General features: G+C 30.1%; 1 protein-coding gene across 1 annotated transcript; it reads right to left on the bottom strand.

The window, feature by feature from the left end:
- Nucleotides 1-231: 231 nt before the first annotated feature.
- LOC145273634 (rac GTPase-activating protein 1-like) lies at nt 232-21,956 on the bottom strand (the record flags this gene model as incomplete). The annotated part of the gene is made up of 4 exons (XM_080127079.1): nt 21,867-21,956; nt 17,095-17,236; nt 3,118-3,178; nt 232-356 (listed from the first exon to the last, which is right to left on the bottom strand). Coding segments are annotated over exons 1-4 (407 nt in total), but the record flags the coding sequence as incomplete, so codon positions are not given.
- Nucleotides 21,957-22,416: the final 460 nt, after the last annotated feature.

Genomic DNA, 22,416 nt, shown 5'->3' with positions numbered 1-22,416 from the left:
TGTTTTTTAATAGACAGGAGGTTCAAAAATACTCTGAGCATCAAAATAAGTTAATAAATAGAATGGAAAAAACAATGTCATACTAATAGAGAGGAGAGACAAAGGAGAAATATAACCTTAGTCATCTTTATTAAATTTAAAGATTGCAGCTACAGTTAATATATGAAAAAAGGAAAGTAATCTTTGAAAAATAATTTATACAAATGTAAAAGAAAAGAGATTTGAATTTACCTTTTCTTTCCACCATTTGAACGTTGGTAAGAATTAAAATATGCTAATTTTTGCATGTCCTTCTCATCCAAGATAGATTTATTTTTGTCATTCAACAAACTTTGTATCATGGACATCAGTTTTTCCTAAAAAAGAAAAATTGAAGAGATTAAAATCAAATAAAGTGAATAGAAAAAGCTGCATAATAAAATGATACAAATTGAATTATTCAACATTTGATATCTCAAGATTTTGCATTGCACTCAAACCCTTCTTACGATACTTGACTTTTAAAGCAAATCCAGAAAATCTTAATTTTATTAATTTTCAATCTGCAAAAGATGGAAAAGTAATAATAAAAAAAAAATTAAGTTCAATAATTGATTCAAAAATATAATCATAGATGTTATGTGCACATTTAAGGAGCTAGACAATCACATAATGTTTCAATGTTGACTATATTTCTGCATATTTGGTGAATTCATTTAAGAATAAATTCAGTCAAAGTGTTTTTCTAGTAGTTTTCTCTTTTTCAATTATGTTAATACTAGCAGGGCTACCCGGCGTTGCCCGGGACCGTATAAACAATGAAAAAACAAAAGCAGATATTGAACATATGTTTTATTCTTAGGGGAGAGGAATCTTTCAGGGTAAGAGAGAGAGAGAAGATAAAGAGTGTGAGAGAGAGGCAGAAGAGAAAGTTGTTCCATCCTCTTTCCCAAATTTGAATACTGTGCACGTTTGAATTCTCATCGTCGGGTTGATCCTCGAGTTGCCTATTGGCCTTGATAAGTGTTAATATAGAGAGAAGAGAAACAGGGTGAGAGAGAGAAGATAAAGAGTGTGAGAGAGGCAGAAGAGAAAGTTGTTCCATCCTCTTTCCCAAATTTGAATACTGTGCACGTTTGAACTCTCATCGTCGAGTTTATCCTCGAGTTGCCTATTGGCCTTGATAAGTGCTAATATAGAGAGAAGAGAAACAGGGTCAGAGAGAGAGAAGATAAAGAGTGTGAGAGAGAGGCAGAAGAGAAAGTTGTTCCATTCTCTTTCCCAAATTTGAATACTGTGCACGTTTTAACTCTCATCGTCGAGTTGATCCTCGAGTTGCCTATTGGCCTTGATAAGTGCTAATATAGAGAGAAGAGAAACAGGGTGAGAGAGACAGAAGATAAAGAGTGTGAGAGAGAGGCAGAAGAGAAAGTTGTTTCATCCTCTTTCCCAAATTTGAATACTGTGCACGTTTGAACTCTCATCGTCGAGTTGATCCTCGAGTTGCCTATTGGCTTTGATAAGTGCTAATATAGAGAGAAGAGAAACAGGGTGAGAGAGAGAGAGAGAAGATAAAGAGTGTAAGAGAGAGGCAGAAGAGAAAGTTGTTTCATCCTCTTTCCCAAATTTGAATACTGTGCATGTTTGAATTCTCATCGTCGAGTTGATCCTCGAGTTGCCTATTGGCCTTGATGAGTGCTAATATAGAGAGAAGAGAAACAGGGGTAGAGAGAGAGAGAAGATAAAGAGTGTGAGAGAGAGGCAAAAGAGAAAGTTGTTCTATCCTCTTTCCCAAATTTGAATACTGTGCACGTATGAACTCTCATCGTCGAGTTGATCCTCGAGTTGCCTATTGGCCTTGATAAGTGCTAATATAGAGAGAAGAGAAACAGGGTGAGAGAGAGAGAAGATAAAGAGTGTGAGAGAGAGGCAGTAGAGAAATTTGTTTCATCCTCTTTCCCAAATTTGAATACTGTGCACGTTTGAACTCTCATCGTCGAGTTGATCCTCGAGTTGCCTATTGGCTTTGATAAGTGCTAATATAGAGAGAAGAGAAACAGGGTGAGAGAGAGAAGATAAAGAGTGTGAGAGAGAGGCAGTAGAGAAAGTTGTTCCATCCTCTTTCCCAAATTTCACTACTGTGCACATTTGAACTCTCATCGTCGAGTTTATCCTCGAGTTGCCTATTGGCCTTGATAAGTGCTAATATAGAGAGAAGAGAAACAGGGGTAGAGAGAGAGAGAGAGAGAGAGAGAGAGAAATATGGTGATAGAGAGAGTTAGGAAAGTGGTAGGAAGAGAGAAGAGGGTGAGAGAGAGAGAGAGAAAAACGGCGAGAGAGAGAGAGAGAGAGAGAGAAAGACGGCGAGAGAGAGAGAGAAAGACGGAGAGAGAGAGAGAGAGAGAGAGAAAGACAGCGAGAGAGAGAGAGAGAGAAAGTGTGCTTTGGAAAACTGTGCATGCGACCTAATTTTCATTTACATAAGCGGCCTTATACTGATACCCACCCCTCCCCCTTCAAGTTTAACAGAGTTAGAAAGTATAAACAAAATGGCTAAAGCTTTGTTTACATGTTTTACAAAGAGCAAAATCACCTTCGCCGGCAAAAAACTTCAAGCAAAAATAAAAACATTTACCCCACGTCAATTTTCGTGTAATTTTGGGAATTTGCTTTTTGGAGTGCGATAAATCTGTTGGTAATAACTGTTCGAGTCGAAAACTAATATTTAACTGTGTTATAGTATCGATTACTCCTCGAAGGTAGCTTGAATGTACCTTAGCCGCAGCTGACATTTTACTGAGCTGACGTCACGTCACGTGACACGTAATGAATAACGTTAAAATGACAGGTTTTTTTGGGGGCCCCCCTGGGAGAAAAACGATCAGTTGACCCCCTTCTACTGGTCCGTTTGACGTGAAATTTCGATATTTGTCATCCGGGTGATCAAGGTGCAATATGATACCTAATTTGTCAACTTTGGTTGTGTCTGTCAAAAGTTTTAGCGTTACAAACAAACATACATACATACATACACACAGATTTTTGGCTTTTATATATTATGATGATGATGATGATGATGATGATGATGATGATAGTGATGACAAGAAAGCAAGAAATAGGATAAAAATAAAAACTTACCAAAGTATTTCGATCATTTTCCACCTGTGTACGCTTTTGGAATTCTAGTTTTATTTGGCTCCTTTTTTAGTAGAAAAAAGAAAAGACAAAAATTAATTTTCTTAATGAAAAATAATTTACTCTATAGAAGTTTATATGTGCACTAACTTGCTAATTGATGTAAAACTATAAAATGAGTTCAAATCGAGTTGTAGATACTATGATTTCTTATGCATTTGTGAATGGTATAAACCCTCCAAATTACCATGAACTTTTACTCATACTTTTTACTCAAAGCTTATGGTGTTAACTTTGACAAATGTCTTGTATTCCAATTTCTTATACAGATTTACATTTCAAGTTTGGCTTAAATTGTGTTTTGTGCTGATTTTCTTTTATGTATTGAAGCTGTTACCAGTTTACTAGAGGTTTTTACAGAAAATGTGCTAATTAACTTGTATAAGGTTAGGTGGGGAAAAATCTAGTTCTTGAAACAGAGGTAGGCACTCTAGATGGGAACAAAAATATCAGCATTCCATTACAAATGAGGGAACCCCTGGTAATATATTCACATTCCCTCTGATGACAGATACACTTTCTTTTTATTTTCCTTCCCAGAAGGGCAAAATTAGGCAAAAAGGTCATTTTTTTTTAATGTGGAGAAAACTCAGTTAAAAAACAAACAAAAAAGTGCACAATGAATAGGAACAAAAATACTATATTAGTCTGTCGGCAACATCCTCATAAATAAGATAATGTGCAATATCTCCCATTTTCCTTTTTGAGGAGGTAAATACAGATATTTTTAAATTAAAAAAAAAAGAGAAAACATTAGAAGTTTATTTCTTTTGAAAAAAGGTGTATTCAAAAAATATTTGAAACCGAAAACAACATTTTGTAAATAAACATTTGAATTTGCAAACCAATGGAGAATATAAACCCAAGATACAATTGCAGTTCCTGACTTGGCGTGCAAGTACCTTGGTGCTACAAACTATCATCATCAGAACTGGATAACAAGAGAGACACTTTACCATGAAGAGCAAGCGTGTGAAATGCGGGTAACAAGTGCACCGAACTCATGATCTGCAACAATGTTACTTAATTAATCCGCGCTAATAGAAATGTGTACTGGCAAGTTTGTAGAAGAAACAGAACATTCAACAGCTTGTAAACTTTACCGGATTGTGAAGCAGGTGAATTGAAGAGTGTCGTATATCAATGAAACACTTTGTTCGCATGATGGTGCTATCCTTACAAACCTGAACGAACAATCGAAGTGCTGGATAGAACACTTTGACACGCTGCTTAATCACTGCCTCTGCAGCAAATGCGGCTGTGACCGAAGTTGATAAATTTGAGCGCAACACTGTGACTCCTGAAGAGATGCACTGCACAACTTGCAGAACAAGGCTCCTGTTGAGGATGCGATACTGGATGAAATCTACAATGATGTGTTTGCCCCATGTATGAGTCTTTGAGGCAATTTGGCATACTGAAACATCCTTCTCTGATTGTGGTACGTAGTTGGCCCGGGCAATGCCAAGTTAGCTGAATGATTAATAGAAATAGAAAGAATGTAACCAAGGCGAAAGGTATGTTTTGGGATAAAAATTATTTATGTTCCCAAAAAGGGTTAACTTAGTGAAAACATAGTTCCCAAAAGTGTTAACTTAGTGAAAACATGGTTAACTAAGATAAAATATGTGACAAAGGTGGATCGTCCAATTTGTGTTTTTGGTCATGTTGAGTTATTAACTACACGTGACCAACGAGACAGAGATACATGTAGAGAGATTAGTGAAAGACCCAACGCATTGTGTGCCAAGATTTGGATTTTATACCAGTGGAAGTAAAAGGGGCAAAATAGCAAAATGGAGAATTGTACAAAATGTGCCCAAACTTCGAGAAGTATATAAATTATTCAAATATAATTCATGTCTAGGCATTATCTCGACAGGAAATCTGCTCAAATTACCTGGGAATAAACAAATTGATGTTATGGCAATTGACTCCTAAGATATCTCCAAAATACACGAATAATACTGTGGATTGTAAAGGAATTCATTTAAAAACCATTTGTAAACTTGTGCATTTGTAACCTAAAATGAAAGTGACATGTGAATTTAATACACTTAAAAGATAAAATAAAACTTCACTTTTACAGCAAAAATTCTCCCTTGTGTCCATATCTTTCATTAAAGAAAATACAGTCACTTTTGGGCCTGTTTTGTGAATCCTTCAGCAATTTGAGAATTGAAGCAGAAAATGACCATCCTTTCTAATAGTACTGTGGCTGCTCTACTTTATTCTGTGACATTAGCAGGTCACATAACTTATAAAATTTATTTCATTTTGCTTAAACCAAAATCTTCCATCGTTGGTAATAATTATAAAATTTATTTGATTTTGTTTAAACCAAAATCTTCCATCGTTGGTAATAATTATAAAATTTATTTCATTTTGTTTAAACCAAAATCTTCCATCGTTGGTAATAATTATAAAATATTTGATTTTGTTTAAACCAAAATCTTCCATCGTTGGTAATAATTATAAAATTTATTTGATTTTGCTTAAACCAAAATCTTCCATCGTTGGTAATAATTATAAAATTTATTTGATTTTGTTTAAACCAAAATCTTCCATCGTTGGTAATAATTATAAAATTTATTTGATTTTGTTTAAACCAAAATCTTCCATCGTTGGTAATAATTATAAAATTTATTTGATTTTGTTTAAACCAAAATCTTCCATCGTTGGTAATAATTATAAAATTTATTTCATTTTGTTTAAACCAAAATCTTCCATCGTTGGTAATAATTATAAAATTTATTTGATTTTGTTTAAACCAAAATCTTCCATCGTTGGTAATAATTATAAAATTTATTTGATTTTGTTTAAACCAAAATCTTCCATCGTTGGTAATAATTATAAAATATTTGATTTTGTTTAAACCAAAATCTTCCATCGTTGGTAATAATTATAAAATTTATTTGATTTTGTTTAAACCAAAATCTTCCATCGTTGGTAATAATTATAAAATTTATTTGATTTTGTTTAAACCAAAATCTTCCATCGTTGGTAATAATTATAAAATATTTCATTTTGTTTAAACCAAAATCTTCCATCGTTGGTAATAATTATAAAATTTATTTGATTTTGTTTAAACCAAAATCTTCCATCGTTGGTAATAATTATAAAATTTATTTCATTTTGTTTAAACCAAAATCTTCCATCGTTGGTAATAATTATAAAATTTATTTGATTTTGTTTAAACCAAAATCTTCCATCGTTGGTAATAATTATAAAATTTATTTGATTTTGTTTAAACCAAAATCTTCCATCGTTGGTAATAATTATAAAATTTATTTCATTTTGTTTAAACCAAAATCTTCCATCGTTGGTAATAATTATAAAATTTATTTGATTTTGTTTAAACCAAAATCTTCCATCGTTGGTAATAATTATAAAATTTATTTGATTTTGTTTAAACCAAAATCTTCCATCGTTGGTAATAATTATAAAATTTATTTGATTTTGTTTAAACCAAAATTTTCCATCGTTGGTAATAATTATAAAATTTATTTGATTTTGTTTAAACCAAAATCGTCCATCGTTGGTAATAATTATAAAATTTATTTCATTTTGTTTAAACCAAAATCTTCCATCGTTGGTAATAATTATAAAATTTATTTGATTTTGTTTAAACCAAAATCTTCCATCGTTGGTAATAATTATAAAATTTATTTCATTTTGTTTAAACCAAAATCTTCCATCGTTGGTAATAATTATAAAATTTATTTGATTTTGTTTAAACCAAAATCTTCCATCGTTGGTAATAATTATAAAATTTATTTGATTTTGTTTAAACCAAAATCTTCCATCGTTGGTAATAATTATAAAATTTATTTCATTTTGTTTAAACCAAAATCTTCCATCGTTGGTAATAATTATAAAATTTATTTGATTTTGTTTAAACCAAAATCTTCCATCGTTGGTAATAATTATAAAATTTATTTCATTTTGCTTAAACCAAAATCTTCCATCGTTGGTAATAATTATAAAATTCATTTGATTTTGTTTAAACCAAAATCTTCCATCGTTGGTAATAATTATAAAATTTATTTGATTTTGTTTAAACCAAAATCTTCCATCGTTGGTAATAATTATAAAATATTTGATTTTGTTTAAACCAAAATCTTCCATCGTTGGTAATAATTATAAAATTTATTTGATTTTGCTTAAACCAAAATCTTCCATCGTTGGTAATAATTATAAAATTTATTTGATTTTGTTTAAACCAAAATCTTCCATCGTTGGTAATAATTATAAAATATTTGATTTTGTTTAAACCAAAATCTTCCATCGTTGGTAATAATTATAAAATTTATTTGATTTTGTTTAAACCAAAATCTTCCATCGTTGGTAATAATTATAAAATTTATTTGATTTTGTTTAAACCAAAATCTTCCATCGTTGGTAATAATTATAAAATATTTGATTTTGTTTAAACCAAAATCTTCCATCGTTGGTAATAATTATAAAATTTATTTGATTTTGTTTAAACCAAAATCTTCCATCGTTGGTAATAATTATAAAATTTATTTCATTTTGTTTAAACCAAAATCTTCCATCGTTGGTAATAATTATAAAATTTATTTGATTTTGTTTAAACCAAAATCTTCCATCGTTGGTAATAATTATAAAATTTATTTGATTTTGTTTAAACCAAAATCTTCCATCGTTGGTAATAATTATAAAATTTATTTCATTTTGTTTAAACCAAAATCTTCCATCGTTGGTAATAATTATAAAATTTATTTGATTTTGTTTAAACCAAAATCTTCCATCGTTGGTAATAATTATAAAATTTATTTGATTTTGTTTAAACCAAAATCTTCCATCGTTGGTAATAATTATAAAATATTTGATTTTGTTTAAACCAAAATCTTCCATCGTTGGTAATAATTATAAAATTTATTTGATTTTGTTTAAACCAAAATCTTCCATCGTTGGTAATAATTATAAAATTTATTTGATTTTGTTTAAACCAAAATCTTCCATCGTTGGTAATAATTATAAAATTTATTTCCTTTTGCTTAAACCAAAATCTTCCATCGTTGGTAATAATTTTAAAATTTATTTCATTTTGTTTAAACCAAAATCTTCCATCGTTGGTAATAATTATAAAATTTATTTCATTTTGTTTAAACCAAAATCTTCCATCGTTGGTAATAATTATAAAATTTATTTCCTTTTGCTTAAACCAAAATCTTCCATCGTTGGTAATAATTATAAAATTTATTTCATTTTGCTTAAACCAAAATCTTCCATCGTTGGTAATAATTATAAAATATTTGATTTTGTTTAAACCAAAATCTTCCATCGTTGGTAATAATTATAAAATTTATTTGATTTTGTTTAAACCAAAATCTTCCATCGTTGGTAATAATTATAAAATTTATTTGATTTTGTTTAAACCAAAATCTTCCATCGTTGGTAATAATTATAAAATTTATTTGATTTTGTTTAAACCAAAATCTTCCATCGTTGGTAATAATTATAAAATATTTGATTTTGTTTAAACCAAAATCTTCCATCGTTGGTAATAATTATAAAATTTATTTGATTTTGTTTAAACCAAAATCTTCCATCGTTGGTAATAATTATAAAATTTATTTCATTTTGTTTAAACTGAAATCTTCCATTGTTGGTAATAATTATAAAATTTATTTGATTTTTTTTAAACCAAATAAAATTTCTAATTTTAATAATTAAAAACTAAAATTTACTTATTTCAGTACATGTACAAGGTATCTCCAATAAGTTTCCAGGGTTTTTTTTCATATGGGCACTTTTATTGATAGTGTACATTGAATGACCACTTTGGATAATCACAAATTTTAAGGAGCTTCTGCTAACATAAATATATAAAATAGTCATATTTTAAAAACCAAAACATTTTAAAGTCTTCAAAATACTACCGTTTTGTTTGGAAATTAATATATTTTCAAATGAATTAATAAAAACTTTTCATCACTCATTTTTTGGTTGTGTTAAAAAAAAAAAATACTTCAAGAATAGGAATATTTAAAATTTTGAAAAAAAAAAAAAAAAAAAAAATTTTTCTTCGAACACCCACTGTTATATAAAATAATATTTTTACTATTTTTATCCACTAAAATTATAATTGTATGTTCTTTACTATTATGGTAGCTAGCAATTTAAAATCATGATACTTGGAAAAAAATCGTTTGGTGTTTCAGTAATATATTAGTAATCAATATTAGTAATAGTAAAATTATAAGTTTAATCTTTTGGTAGTAGCAATTTTTGATTACTTTCTCTGAAAAAAATATTGGTCTTATTTATTGTTGATGAAATTGGATATCAGTATTAGTAAACAAAATGTGATTTTTGTCCAATTTGCATTCCAAAACAAATTCAAAAATTATTTTAAATGTTAATTATTACTATCAGAATATATAATTTAATTGAAAACTATGTTTACACTAGCAATTCACATGAATAAAATTGGAATTGCTTAAAATATCTGATTAATGTAGCAATACACATGAAAAATTTGAAATAGCTTAAAATATTTCAATATCGGTATACATAGAAAGAGCTGGATGAGCTAAGAAAGAATTTTTAAAAATTTTTTAAATCTGATTAATATTAAGGAAGTTATGACTATTTTTGTGCCTCAAACGTTTGGATATTTTCCCCTCTTTAAGACCATATGCGTTTTGTCATATTTTTTACACTACTTTTTCAGTAAAAATGTCATATCTTTGTTAAAACACAAGATTAAGTAATGAAATTTACCATATAAGTGTATTTTTGTACAAGAAATTAGAATATGCAACTGAAAATCTTCAAAAGTTCATGGTTTCCAAATAATCTGCAGTAAATGTGCATAAATATGCTTCAATTCCTTAAAAATGCCATGTATCCATAAACAGAAAAGAAGTTGGAGAACTCAAAGTTGAATTGTAATGTGCTTTATGTACAAAAAACTTTAATCTAAACATAGGACCATCTAAAAATAAATATATTTCAATATTTCTTTGGTATTATTGTGGATTAACACCTTCTGTTTAACCCCACCCAACCCCTTCTGACCACCCCTCCAAAATGTGATTCTACCTTTTTAGGCAATTATGTATGAAATGCCATAAAAAACTTTAATGAAAGATAAACAAATTATTTTAGAATTTAATGTAAAATAATTCCCCATTACAGGTCACTCTGGCGTTTTAGGGCAGTTAACTGTTTTTTTTTCTATGGGAGATAAATCCTGTATGCTTTTTGTTTTGTTAAGACAATTATGTGTGGTTTTAAGAGGATTTCTATGCAATGAAAATATGGGGAGGGTTGTCATTTGGACTTAGAATTAATTGTAGGGCTAAGGAAAATTATGTGCGAACATACTGAAGACTTGACAGAAACAAAATCAACAAAAACAATATTAGAGGGGAGGCGGTTAGTTTCACAAAAATTTAATGTAAAATAATTCATCATTTCCAGGCCATTCTAGCATTTTAGGACCGTTAATTTTTATGAGAGATAAATCATGTGCATTTTTCTTTCAGGAAGGATCTATTTATTGTGTGTTTGTTTTAGACCCTTGTATGTGGCTTACAGAGGTATTTTGTTGGGGGAGGGTCTTGCCACGCAAACTTAGTGTCATTGTTAGGGTTAAAGTGTTTTAGAAGACTTGCCACTCATAACTGGGGTTAGAGGTGAGGTTAAGAGAGCTTTTTTCAAAGAGAGCGTTTATCACTCATATTTACTGCTAGTGGTTCATGATTATTGGCTTTTGAAAATGTTATGAACTAAATTTAGAATTACTATTAAATATGTAAACATATGTCCAAAAACATTTTTTTTTAAATAAATATATATATATGTGTGTGTGTGTGTGTGTGTGTGTGTATATATATATATATATAAAACACAAATAAATGTTATGCAAAGCATTAAGCAAGATAAGTTACTTTTCTACCTAACTGAATAAGTTTTTACTGTTATTATTTAATGTAAAATATTTATTCGACTCGAAAAGTAGGTAATATTCAGCGCTACCCGAAAAGAAAATATGGCTGCAATTTCTATTTACATTTTTCACGTCTTGATAATCACTTCAAAATAAGAAATAAAGCAAAATGGTAAATGAAATCCGCCCAATAAATGTCACGGTAACATTTATTGGGTGGGTTTCATTCACCATTTTGTTTCATTTCTTATTTTGAAATCTTTGAGACTTCAAAAATGTAAAGAGACATTGCGGTCATTTTTCTTGTTTTTCGGTAGCGCTCTCAACACTACTTGTTTTTCGAACCGAATAAACATTTTACAGTAAAAAAAAATAAATAAATAAATAAAAAGTATCCGGTTAGGTAGAAAAGTAACTTGTCTTGCCTTTGATAAAATTTGTTTTTGACAACTTTTTCGTACCTCTGTGGATTGGAATATGAACCGTTACTTCATTTCTGTTTTGTTGTCTTAACTGCAAAATGCCGTTTCAATTTCAAATTAATATCTTACAGAAAGTGTGTGTATGTATGTGTATATATATATATATATATAGTGTGTGTATTCAACAGGTAAATAAGTCAACAAAAGTTATATTTAGTTTTAATTTAATTATGAAATTTCAAATAAAATTTCATAAATTTGTTGATTTCTATTTTTGAGGTTGAAGGTGTTTATTCCATAGGCCGCCGTTTATGCTATGCTGAAGCAGGTTGTAAAAATACCTTTCGCTTAATAAGTAGAAAAAAAAAATAACAAAAAAAAAAAAGCTTCTTAATTGTAGTTTGATGTGTTTTCTAACTGCTTTTAAAATTTCAAGAATATTGATTTGAGGGTTTGTATTACTATACACATAGATTCGAAAAAATTGTCAAAAAAACAAATAAATGTTATCAAAAGCAAGTTACTACATTTATATTCATATTTTCATGTTTTTCTTAATTCGTTCTTGAATAAAAATTAAAGAACGCGTGTTGTTTACACTGTGCTAATGCTGCTGCTGCTACTAATATTAACTTCATCTGTTCAAATTCGAGAATTAGAAACGTTTTTTTGGTGGGTAGGTCCTTTTAAATTATTATCAATTACCGCGGTTCTACTCAACATACAATAATACTTTTAATTGATAAAGATAGTAAAAAGATTGATTTACTTACTAGTGGGTGTTTGAAGAAATTTTTTTATAAAATGTTCGATACTCACCTTATTTTTAACACAATAAAAAAAAGAAATGGTCAAAAATGGTTAACAGTATTAAGATTAAAACCTCTTCTGATTGTATCCCAAATTTCATGACGAAATTCTTCATACAATCACGGTACGGGCCTTTAGAAATCAGGGAGGGTCATTACAAAACCTTACCGAAAACGCCATTTTATGACGTTCACATTTTTATCACTTTATTTGCTAAAAACTCTAAAAATATATGAATGTACAATCATATTTATTAATTCATTTGAAAATATATTCAGTAGTAATTTGAAGACTTGAAGTGTTTTGGTTTAAAAAATATGGCTATTTCAGTAGAACTACCTTGAACTCTGTGATTATCCAAAGCGTTTTTCTGTATATTACCAGATTAATGATGTACACAGTTTGAATGAAGAATTCTTCGAAATTAAAAAAATGACTAAAAATAAGAAAGTTGTGACAATTTTTGTGCCTCCAAGTACGGGTTTTGTTATCCTATTAGTAAAATTGAAAATCTGTAATACATAAAAAAATTTTCTTACATGTTTAGTTAGAGCTATTTTGTTATTAGCCATATGAATATTTTTAAAATTTGACCAGTTGTTAAATTTTAAAAATATTGTGCTTTGCTTTGAACAACGGAAAATGTGAAATAGGATTTCCGTTGTGGTATCCTCCCACTATATTTTTTTAATTTTCGTCTTTTTTACAATGTTTCCAGCAGATTATTATCGAATGAAAACGAATCTAACCGATGACACTTCTGCAGTATGTGGATGGCGCCCATTGTTAGGAGGCAGTAATTCCAATTTCTTCTTAGTCAAATAACATCGCAAATAAGTAATAAACAAGAATTTTTTCAAACATTCTAAACAGAAAAACATTTGAAAACCAAAACATTTAAAAGTTTGCATAAGAAAATATAATTTTAATCAAAACATTTTGTAATAAATGCAACATTATGTTTTTATAAACTAAAATAGTTTATTTTTTTTGTTTTTTTTACGAACAAATTAATGAAACATTTTTCTGAAACGTTTTTTAAATTGAAATAAAATTGTCCCGCTCTTTGACCGAGAATTGCCACCTGGCAACAGTTTAGTGAAACGCTTCAAAAAAAGATGGCCGCCATCCGCCTACTGCAGAAGTGCCTACCTGATTATAAAAAAATGAAAAATTGATACTTAAATACTTGTAGGAAGGATACTTTTCCAAATGTCAGTGAAGTTAAGAAATAAAAATGACAGAAAAAGACATGAAAGGTAACTAAAAATAATCATTTATTTATTTTTGTCTGTTTTTTTGTAATTCTTGTAAAGTTTCAAAATGGGTGCCAAACGCCTTCTTAACAACAACAGCAACAAAAATTCCTTTAATCCTACCTCTAACCCTAGGTATGAGTGGCAAACCTCCTCCTAAATCTTTCTTTAGCCCTAACAATAACGCTAAGTCCAAGTGGCAAGTTCCACACCAAACAAAATTCCTTTGTAAGCAACATATAAACATTTATAATTCAATAACTTGAGTGTTATTTCTTCTGCCCGTTACATCAATAATTTCCTGGGTAAGGTTGACACTGTTGTCCAAACTTCCAACTTCCAAAACTTCTGTATACGTCACGCACCTTCTCTCAACTCCAAACGAACTTCTGCTAATTCAACTCATTTCTTCAAAATCCAACTTCAAAATGCACTTCCCTCTAAAAAATCAACCCTCTTTTATCTCCAACCAGGAGCATCTCATTTGCATATCGTGTGGTCACATTGCAGGCATATAGAGATAACGCAGCCATTTTTGTTTCTTTCTTCTTCATTCATTTCGTTCCACGACCGACCCGTTGAATTATGCACACATGCTAATTAGGTAAGTCATGCGTTTCCCTACAACATCAAAAAATCTTTCCTTAAAGAAAGTACACGATTTATCTTCCATAAAAAATAAATTAGTCAACTGTCCTAAAATGCTAGAATCGTCTTGAAATGGTGAATTTTATTTTACATTAAATTTGTGAAATCAACCACCACTCTAAATTCTAAAATTGCTTTTGTTTTGTTTCTATCAAGTCTTCAGGATGTTCACACAATTTCCTTTAGCCATATCATTAACCCAAAGTCCGAGTGACAACCTCCTCACCCTCTCATAATTGCACAAAGACCTTAAAACCACACATAATTGTCTTTTAGAAAAAAATAAAAATGCCCAGGATTTATCCGCCATAGAAAAAAGTGGATTAACTGCCCTAAAATGTTGATATGGCTCAAAATGGGGAATCATTTTACATTAAATTCTAAACTAATATTTGTTCATCTTTCATTAAAGTTATTCAAGGTGTTCACATGTAATTATCTACAAAAGTAGAATCATTTTTTTTTGGAGAGGTGGTTAGATGGTGTGTCTGTGGGAAGGAGGGGGGTACAGAAGATATTAATCTATAATAATACCAAAGAAATATTGCAATATATTTATTTTTAAACAGTCTTAGATTTACATTTCAGCTTTTTGCACTTAAAATGTATTACAATTCAGCTTTCAGTTCTCCAACTTCTTTTCTGTTAATTGATATATGGCATTTTTAAGGAATTGCAGCATATTTATGCAGATTATTTGGAAACTTAAAACATATATGGTCTTAAAGAGAGAAAAATATCCAAACATGCAAGGCACAAAAGTCATAACTTCCTTAATTTTAATTGGATTTAAAAAATTTTTTAAAAGATTCTTTCTTAGTTTATCAAGCTATTTCTATATATACAATTAGTGAGAAATTTTAAGCCATTTTAATTTCTTCATGTGTATTGCTCCATGAAACTCTAGTCCCCTTCGAAGTAATTTCCGACTACAATGCACATGTTTTACCATCCAACAACTCATGGAAGACTCCGTGTCACAGCCTATTTCATCTCCTCAATTGTTTCATAACACCAGCCTCCAAGTTTTTTCTTGATCTAAAATAACCAAAAATCACAGGAAGCAAGGGAGGGTGAGAAACTGTCTAGATACCCATCTTGATCAAATAGTCTGTGACAAGAATGGAGTTGTGAACTGGTGCATTGTCATGGTGGAAATGCCACTGATCTGATTTGAAGAGTGCTGACGGAATCTCTTCTGGAACTCTCTTAAAACCTCAACATAGTATTATTTGTTGACTGTCTGTCCAGTGGGAACCTAGTGTATATAGATTATATGTATGTCATAAAAAGGTATCATTATAAGGTTCTGGATTGATTTGCTGCCTGAACTTCTTGGGAGAGCCAGCATGTTTCTACTGGGAACGTTATGTCTTGATCTCTAGGTCATAGCAGTAGATCCAGCTTTCATTGCAGGCAACCAGAGTATCAAGAACTGCAGGATCTGAATTGATCAGCTCGACCATCTCCCTGCTGTCATGACAACGTCTTTCTTTCTGATCTTCTATGAGCACCCTTGAGAGAAACTTGGCACAAATCTTCTGCATCTTCAGTTTCTTGCAAATAATTGTGTGCAGTTCCCACACCGGCATCAAACTGTGCACTTATTTTCTCTATAAACACACGACAGTCTTTAACCATGAAATTTTTTATTTGGCCAATCAACTTTGGTGTTCTGACTTCCTTACTCTTCCCACACCTTATCATCTCTCACAAACTCTGTGCCTTCTTTGAATCATTATGCCACATCGTTCTTCTAAAGGGTCCAGATTGTATTTTTGAAATTCACTAGCTGTGACAATCAGGTGTATTCTAATTCCTGCTGTAGCTGTTCATTTTAACCTTAAATCATAAAAATGGGTCAGTCATCTCATAAGATGCAATAACATACTGAATTTTCAAGAGTCTATGACAATTTTAAAAGCCTGTACAAAAATGTTTGGAAACTTATTGAAAGCACCTCGTACATAACTTTTTTTCAAAATATTCAGTACTCAAGTCAAAATATTTTCTTGGAGACAGCAATAAAAGTTTAAATTGTGCCTCACCAGGACTAAGAGCCCTCTTTCTCCAGATCTGTCTCCAAATTTCATGATGAAATTCATCATATAAGTGGTTTAACAAACTTTTAAAAAGCACTTCACAGAAGAAATACTTTGAAAATTTGCATCACTTTACAAAACTCTTTAAATAGATCACAAATTATTAATCTATATCAAATTATATTCATTTCCAAATACAATGGCGGTATTTTGAGGCTTTTAAAGTGCTTTGGTTTTTAAAATGACAATTTTAGTAGATCCATAACCCCCCCCCCCCATATTCTCACTTTGTTATAATAGCATTACCCACCTTTTATGGTTGGTGGGAGTAATGCTAGTATAAGTGACAGTATAGGGGTTTGGTATAGGTGTGTGTGTGTGCAGCATGCGTTGCTTAATGCAAATGCTGATATCTTATTGGTTGATTAGATCATGGTACAAAAGAGAACATGTAGGTCTTAGATAAAAAAGCTCACACTTGGGGAATAAATCCACATTAGTTAAAATAAATTTTATTAATTGGAAATGACAGTTTTGTTTCACTTCTTTAATAAGATTCCAGTTGTCTTCAAAAGAAATCCCAATCAACACAAATGCCAATGCAGACCACATCAATGCAACTAGGCAAACCAAAATGTAAAATCATTTTTGCAATCAACAATTTATATGGTTACATCTTGAATCAAGAAACAAATCTTTTAAAATTAATGTTTTTATGATTATAAATATTTTCACACGCAAAATATGCACGAATTACAGAAAATCAATTTAATACAAATTTCAAGCTTTGTTTGGGAGATGGAGTGTAACAGAAGACATACCTTGCATGTTTAAGTTCAGTCTCTAGTGTTGCCTTCTCTTGTTGGCATTTCCTTAGATCTTCTTTAATTCTTAAGAAATCCTTTTCCGTTTGAATCCAGTGTGAATAGGCCTTCTGTACACTAGCAACAAACCTTCGGAATTCTGGCAAAAGAAGTTTCAGAAATTAGAAAATAGCAACATGAAAAGGTTTTAAACAACCAAAATTTCAATTTTTTAAGAGTTTATCAATTATTTAAACAAATATTTTCATTTAATACTATTTATAATTTAATTCATATTTTTTAAATGAGCTCATCTCTATTGAGAAAGCAATGCAAATAAATAATATTCCAATTGCACTACAGAGATGATAAAATGCTTGATGGATATTCATAGATTTCAAGGGAGTTTTGCTAAAATACTATAAAAACCAAAGCACTTTAAATCTTCAAAATACCACTGTTTTGCTCAGAAATGAATATACTTTCAAATCAATTAACAAGCCGCGCGTGTGTGGTCCCCCTCTTGTGCTGCATGTGAGATGATGCCACAAAAATAGTGGAGAAATGATAAATGTGAGAAGTGTGAAGGGCCAACCTTGCCTTCACATTTTCGCCAAGTTTCAGAAAAATCTAATGGATGGGGCAGAAGTGTAATTTTTGGCAAGTTTTGGGCATTTGTAACCCCTTTTGAGCTCTTGGGAATGCCGAATCCCAGTAAAAATGGACAAACGATGCAGTTGCACGCCTTAAGACATGTATATTTGAATTCAGCACCATGGAAAACTACTATATAGACATACATATCAAATTCTTGAGTAATATGAAAAAAGAGCTCCAAAAAGCCATGTTTTTAGCCCTTAAAGTCCCAGAGGGATGCGAACCAGAATTTAGCCAGGGTCACCCATACTGAATTTATATTAAGCACAATGGCCTCCACATTTTGGCCAAGTTTAGGAAAATCTAATGGATGGATCAAATGCTATGGGGCAAAAAGTGTAATTTTTGGCCATTTTGGGGCATTTTTGACCTCTTTTGAGCCCCTGGGATACCAAATCCCAGTGTAAATGGATAACGGTGCCGTTTCAGGCCTTAATACATGTATATTTGAGTTGACCACCATGAAAAAACACTATATAGTCAGACATATCAAGTTTTTGTTGAGAAATATGAATAAAGAGCCACAAAAACAGGCGTTTTTAGCACTAAAAGTCCCTAGGGACGCAAACCAGAATTTTGCCAGGGTCACCCATACTGGATTTATATTAAGAACAATGGGCTCCACATTTTGGCCAAGTTTTAAAAAATCTAATGGATGGATCAAAAGTTATGGCGTAAAATGTGTCATCTATATCAATATTCTTGAAATTTTATAAGCAGTTAAAAGAGACATTAAACTACAATTAGGAAGCTTATTTATTTTTTAAACTTATGTAATCTATTCTAAGTGAAATACAAACCAACAAAGTTGTATATTCAAAGAAATCATTATTTAAATACATAATTTCAAAATTTAAAGCATTATTTTTATTTAATTAAAACTGAATATAAAATTTGCTGACTTATTTACCTATCGACCATACAGGCAATATACATGTATATATTACTTTATTTATACAAACATTCTATTATTTAATAAGTAAATAAATCTATATTATACCCTGCTCTACTTGTTATTTACTGAGCACTGTTGAAGTTTCATTGGATTAACATCTAGGAAACAAAAGCAATACAAATTAATACTATATATATATATATGTGTGTGTGAAAAAGAGAAGTCTCTTTACTTGTTTATTACGGGTGTGCACCCATAAACATAGAAAAATGTTTCTCCAGTGGTCATATAAAATGACAATCAGTGAAATTAAGAAATGAAAAAAAGTCTCAAACTGGAAAGTTTTATCACTCAATATAAAAAGAACAATAAATGTAATTGAAAATAAAAATCAAATTCATTCGAAATTTGTGTGAACAATTTGTCAGCTTTAACAAAGTTTTTTTCTGATATTTAAATAGGATGGGAAAAAACTTAATGTTTCCAAACGTCACATTTTCTGTCAGAATAACATCACTTGTTTTAATTAAACTTTATTTTTGTCTGTTTATCGTAATTCTTTTAAAGTTTCATACCCTCTTTTACCCAAGTTTGCATATTGGAAAGTAATTTGATGTTCAAAATCTAATTAGCATATTTTAGTTTCATTTTAACAGCTTTAAGTAGAAACATCATAAAAACAGCTAAGAAAAATGGAAAGTAAGGTTTTATCATCATAGGGAGTATTATTCTGATGGACATTATCAACATCATGAAAAATTCAAGATGGCAACAGGGAAATCCTAAATGGCCATCATGACAAGCTTCAAAGAAATTTATAACAATATATTAAGTTTCATTTTAACGGCTTTAATTAGAAGCATCAGAACAGTTTAAAAAAATGGGAGATAAGGCTTTATTATCATACAAAATATTATTCTGAGTGACATTATCATTTGTTACCATTGCACCGGGAAAAATCGAAGATGGCAACCAGGAAATTCAAGATGGCAACCAGGACACGATTCAAATAAATTATTAATAAAAATGGCTTGTAGCATATCAAATGAAAGGAAATTTTGTATAAATTACAATTATAATGTTTTCAAGTTATTAAACTAATTAGGATAATTAAATTTCATTTTTAACGGCATCAAGTTACCATGTCAATTATCGGGTGAGTTTCTACCACTATTTTGTATAATTTTTTTATTTTTAAGTCATTGTTGAGACTTCAACAGACATCACAGCCATTTTTTCTCATGTAACACTGAACACTACTTGTTTTTTGAACAGAATAAACATTTACAATATCAAAAATTTATTGAGGTAGGTAGAAGAGTAACTTGTCTTTGGTAACATTTATTTGTTATATATTTGTTTTTTGACCACATTTTCACACCTACATGGATTGTAAAACAAACTCAATAAAAGCTATTCTTTTATTTAACTGGATAACTTGTGTTTTTTAACTCATTTATAAGTGTGGTCATTGTCGATCATTCTTTTGCAAAGAATTTATTTGTTTAAAATATTCTTTTCCTGTCCTTAATTGAACATTTATGTTTTCTAAATAATAAAAATAAAATGAATACCTTATGTTCGTAAGTTAGTTGATGAACGTTTTGTTCACAGATTCTTTTTTGTGCATGGCTTGGCACACAAAAATTCTCATGTTTACATGCGGTTGTCACTACTTCTAGCGATTCGTGCATAATAAGTTTTTATCCAATTCTTTTCAAATTTTAGGACAAAATAAATTAATATATTCGCTATTAAATAGCATTTGAACACAGTTTCTATCTTTATGTAGCTTTATACTATAAAGCGTCAACTTTGAGCTATTCTAACTTTTGACTGGAAAGAATATACATTCTGTTCAAATTCTGTAGCAAAGACAATTTTTTCCCCTGATTACTAGAAACATCGACGATGGGTACAACTTTCACTTCAAGTATTTATGTGAACACATTCCGACCGCTTATTTACAAAAAGTGATCTACTGCCAGCAGGCATGCTGTGATGGCATGTTGCGCCGTTAATAGGCGGATTTAAATAGTGATTTCTTTGAATATACAAATCAAAACAAAAATATTAAAATATCATTTTAAAGTAAATTTTATTGTGAATCCAGTTATATAAGTTTTTTGAAGAAGGTACTTATTACTGATTTAAAGACACTGAGTGTCAAATTAAGTAGCAATGTGTGCCTTGTCCAGCACTAAACGTTATGGTGTCTGGTATTGCTAATTTTACATTAAATTTATATGAAACTAACCTCTCATTCTAAATTCTAGAATTGTTTTATTTTTGTTTCTGTCAAGTCTTTAGAATCGTTACACATAATTTCCCTTAGCTCTATCATTAACCCAAAGTCCAAGTGGCAAGCCTCCCCATCTTCCAAAATTGCACAAAGACCTTAAAACCACACATAACTATCTTAAAAAAGAAACGCAGAAGATATATCTTCCATAGAAAAAACTGGTTAACTGCCCTAAAATGCTACAATAACCTGGAATGTGGAATTATTTTACATTAAAATCTTGAATAATTTTTGTTTATTTTTCATTAAAGTTTTTCAGGATATTCACACGTAAAAAGGTAGAATCACATATTTTAGACAGGTGGTCAGATTGGGGGAGGGGGGGGTTAACAGGTGTTTATCTACAATAATACGAAAGAAATATTGCAATATATTCATTTTTAAACAGTTCTAGATTTACATTTCAGTTTCATGTACATAAAATGTATTACAATTCAACTTTTATATAGCAAATTCCATTGCTTTTGTGTTTTACTGAAAAAGTAGTGTAGAAAATGTGACACAAAGCATCTTAAAGAGGGTATCCAAAAGTGTAAGGCACAAAAATGGTCATTTCCTTAATTTTAAAAATTTAAAAAGATTCTTCTATTACTTAACATCCAAAGAGATTATTTAATTGAGATAGAAAAATAAGGGATAAATGTTCAATGCTAAGAAAAAGAATTCTTTTAAAATTAAAAGATAAAATCATTTTCTTCATAAAATTAAGATTAATTAAGCATTCTTAAAAAAAGGGTGTTCTTTTTTTCTTGGTGTAAAAAAGAACATGGTTAATGTTAGCATGGTTCAAAACAATAAAACTAAATTATGTGCTTTGTTTTATATCAGAAATGTGTGTGTGTGTGTGTGTGAAGGGTCACCTTGAGGAAACAGTGACTCTTTTGTGCTTCTCTTTTCTTGTTTAAAAAATATCAAAATGTTTAGAAAACTATTTACCATCCTCTGCTTCTCCTTCAGCCAAAATAAAATGATTGCGTGTAAGGGCATCATAACTGGCCACAAGTGATGGGAACATAATCTGAAAATGGTAAGAATGCAAAATTATAATACTGTTACTATTTTTAAGTCAAGAATTTGGACTCGGAAAACAGTTAAATCAAAAATAGATATCAAGAACCAGTAGTAATGGCTACAATAAACAAATTATTTTTAAAACAGGTTAAAGTTGTCCAGGCTCATTCCATGGAAAGTGGTCCAAAATCAGAGAATTTTAAATCCAATATTTTCTAGCATTGTTATTAGTGGTGGGCCGATTAATCAGAATCGTAAGAATTGTGTATTTTGGGGGGAATCGGAATCACATTGTTAAAAAATACCTCAGATTTACGATTCTCTTATATTTTTAAGTTGAACTATTTGTTTTAAGTGAGATTAGTTATTTAAACAATAAAAGGTTTAATTAGAACAATGCGGTAAGTGAATTTAATTTTTTTTTCTTTTAGAAATTTACATTTAATTAAAATATTCTGCGAATGAAGCAATTAAA

Source organism: Euprymna scolopes, unplaced genomic scaffold, assembly GCF_053919585.1.
Source record: "Euprymna scolopes isolate OS-2025 unplaced genomic scaffold, ASM5391958v1 sca112, whole genome shotgun sequence".
In the NCBI taxonomy this organism is placed as follows: Eukaryota; Metazoa; Mollusca; class Cephalopoda; order Sepiida; family Sepiolidae; genus Euprymna; species Euprymna scolopes.
This window is presented reverse-complemented; position numbering and strand designations above follow the sequence as displayed.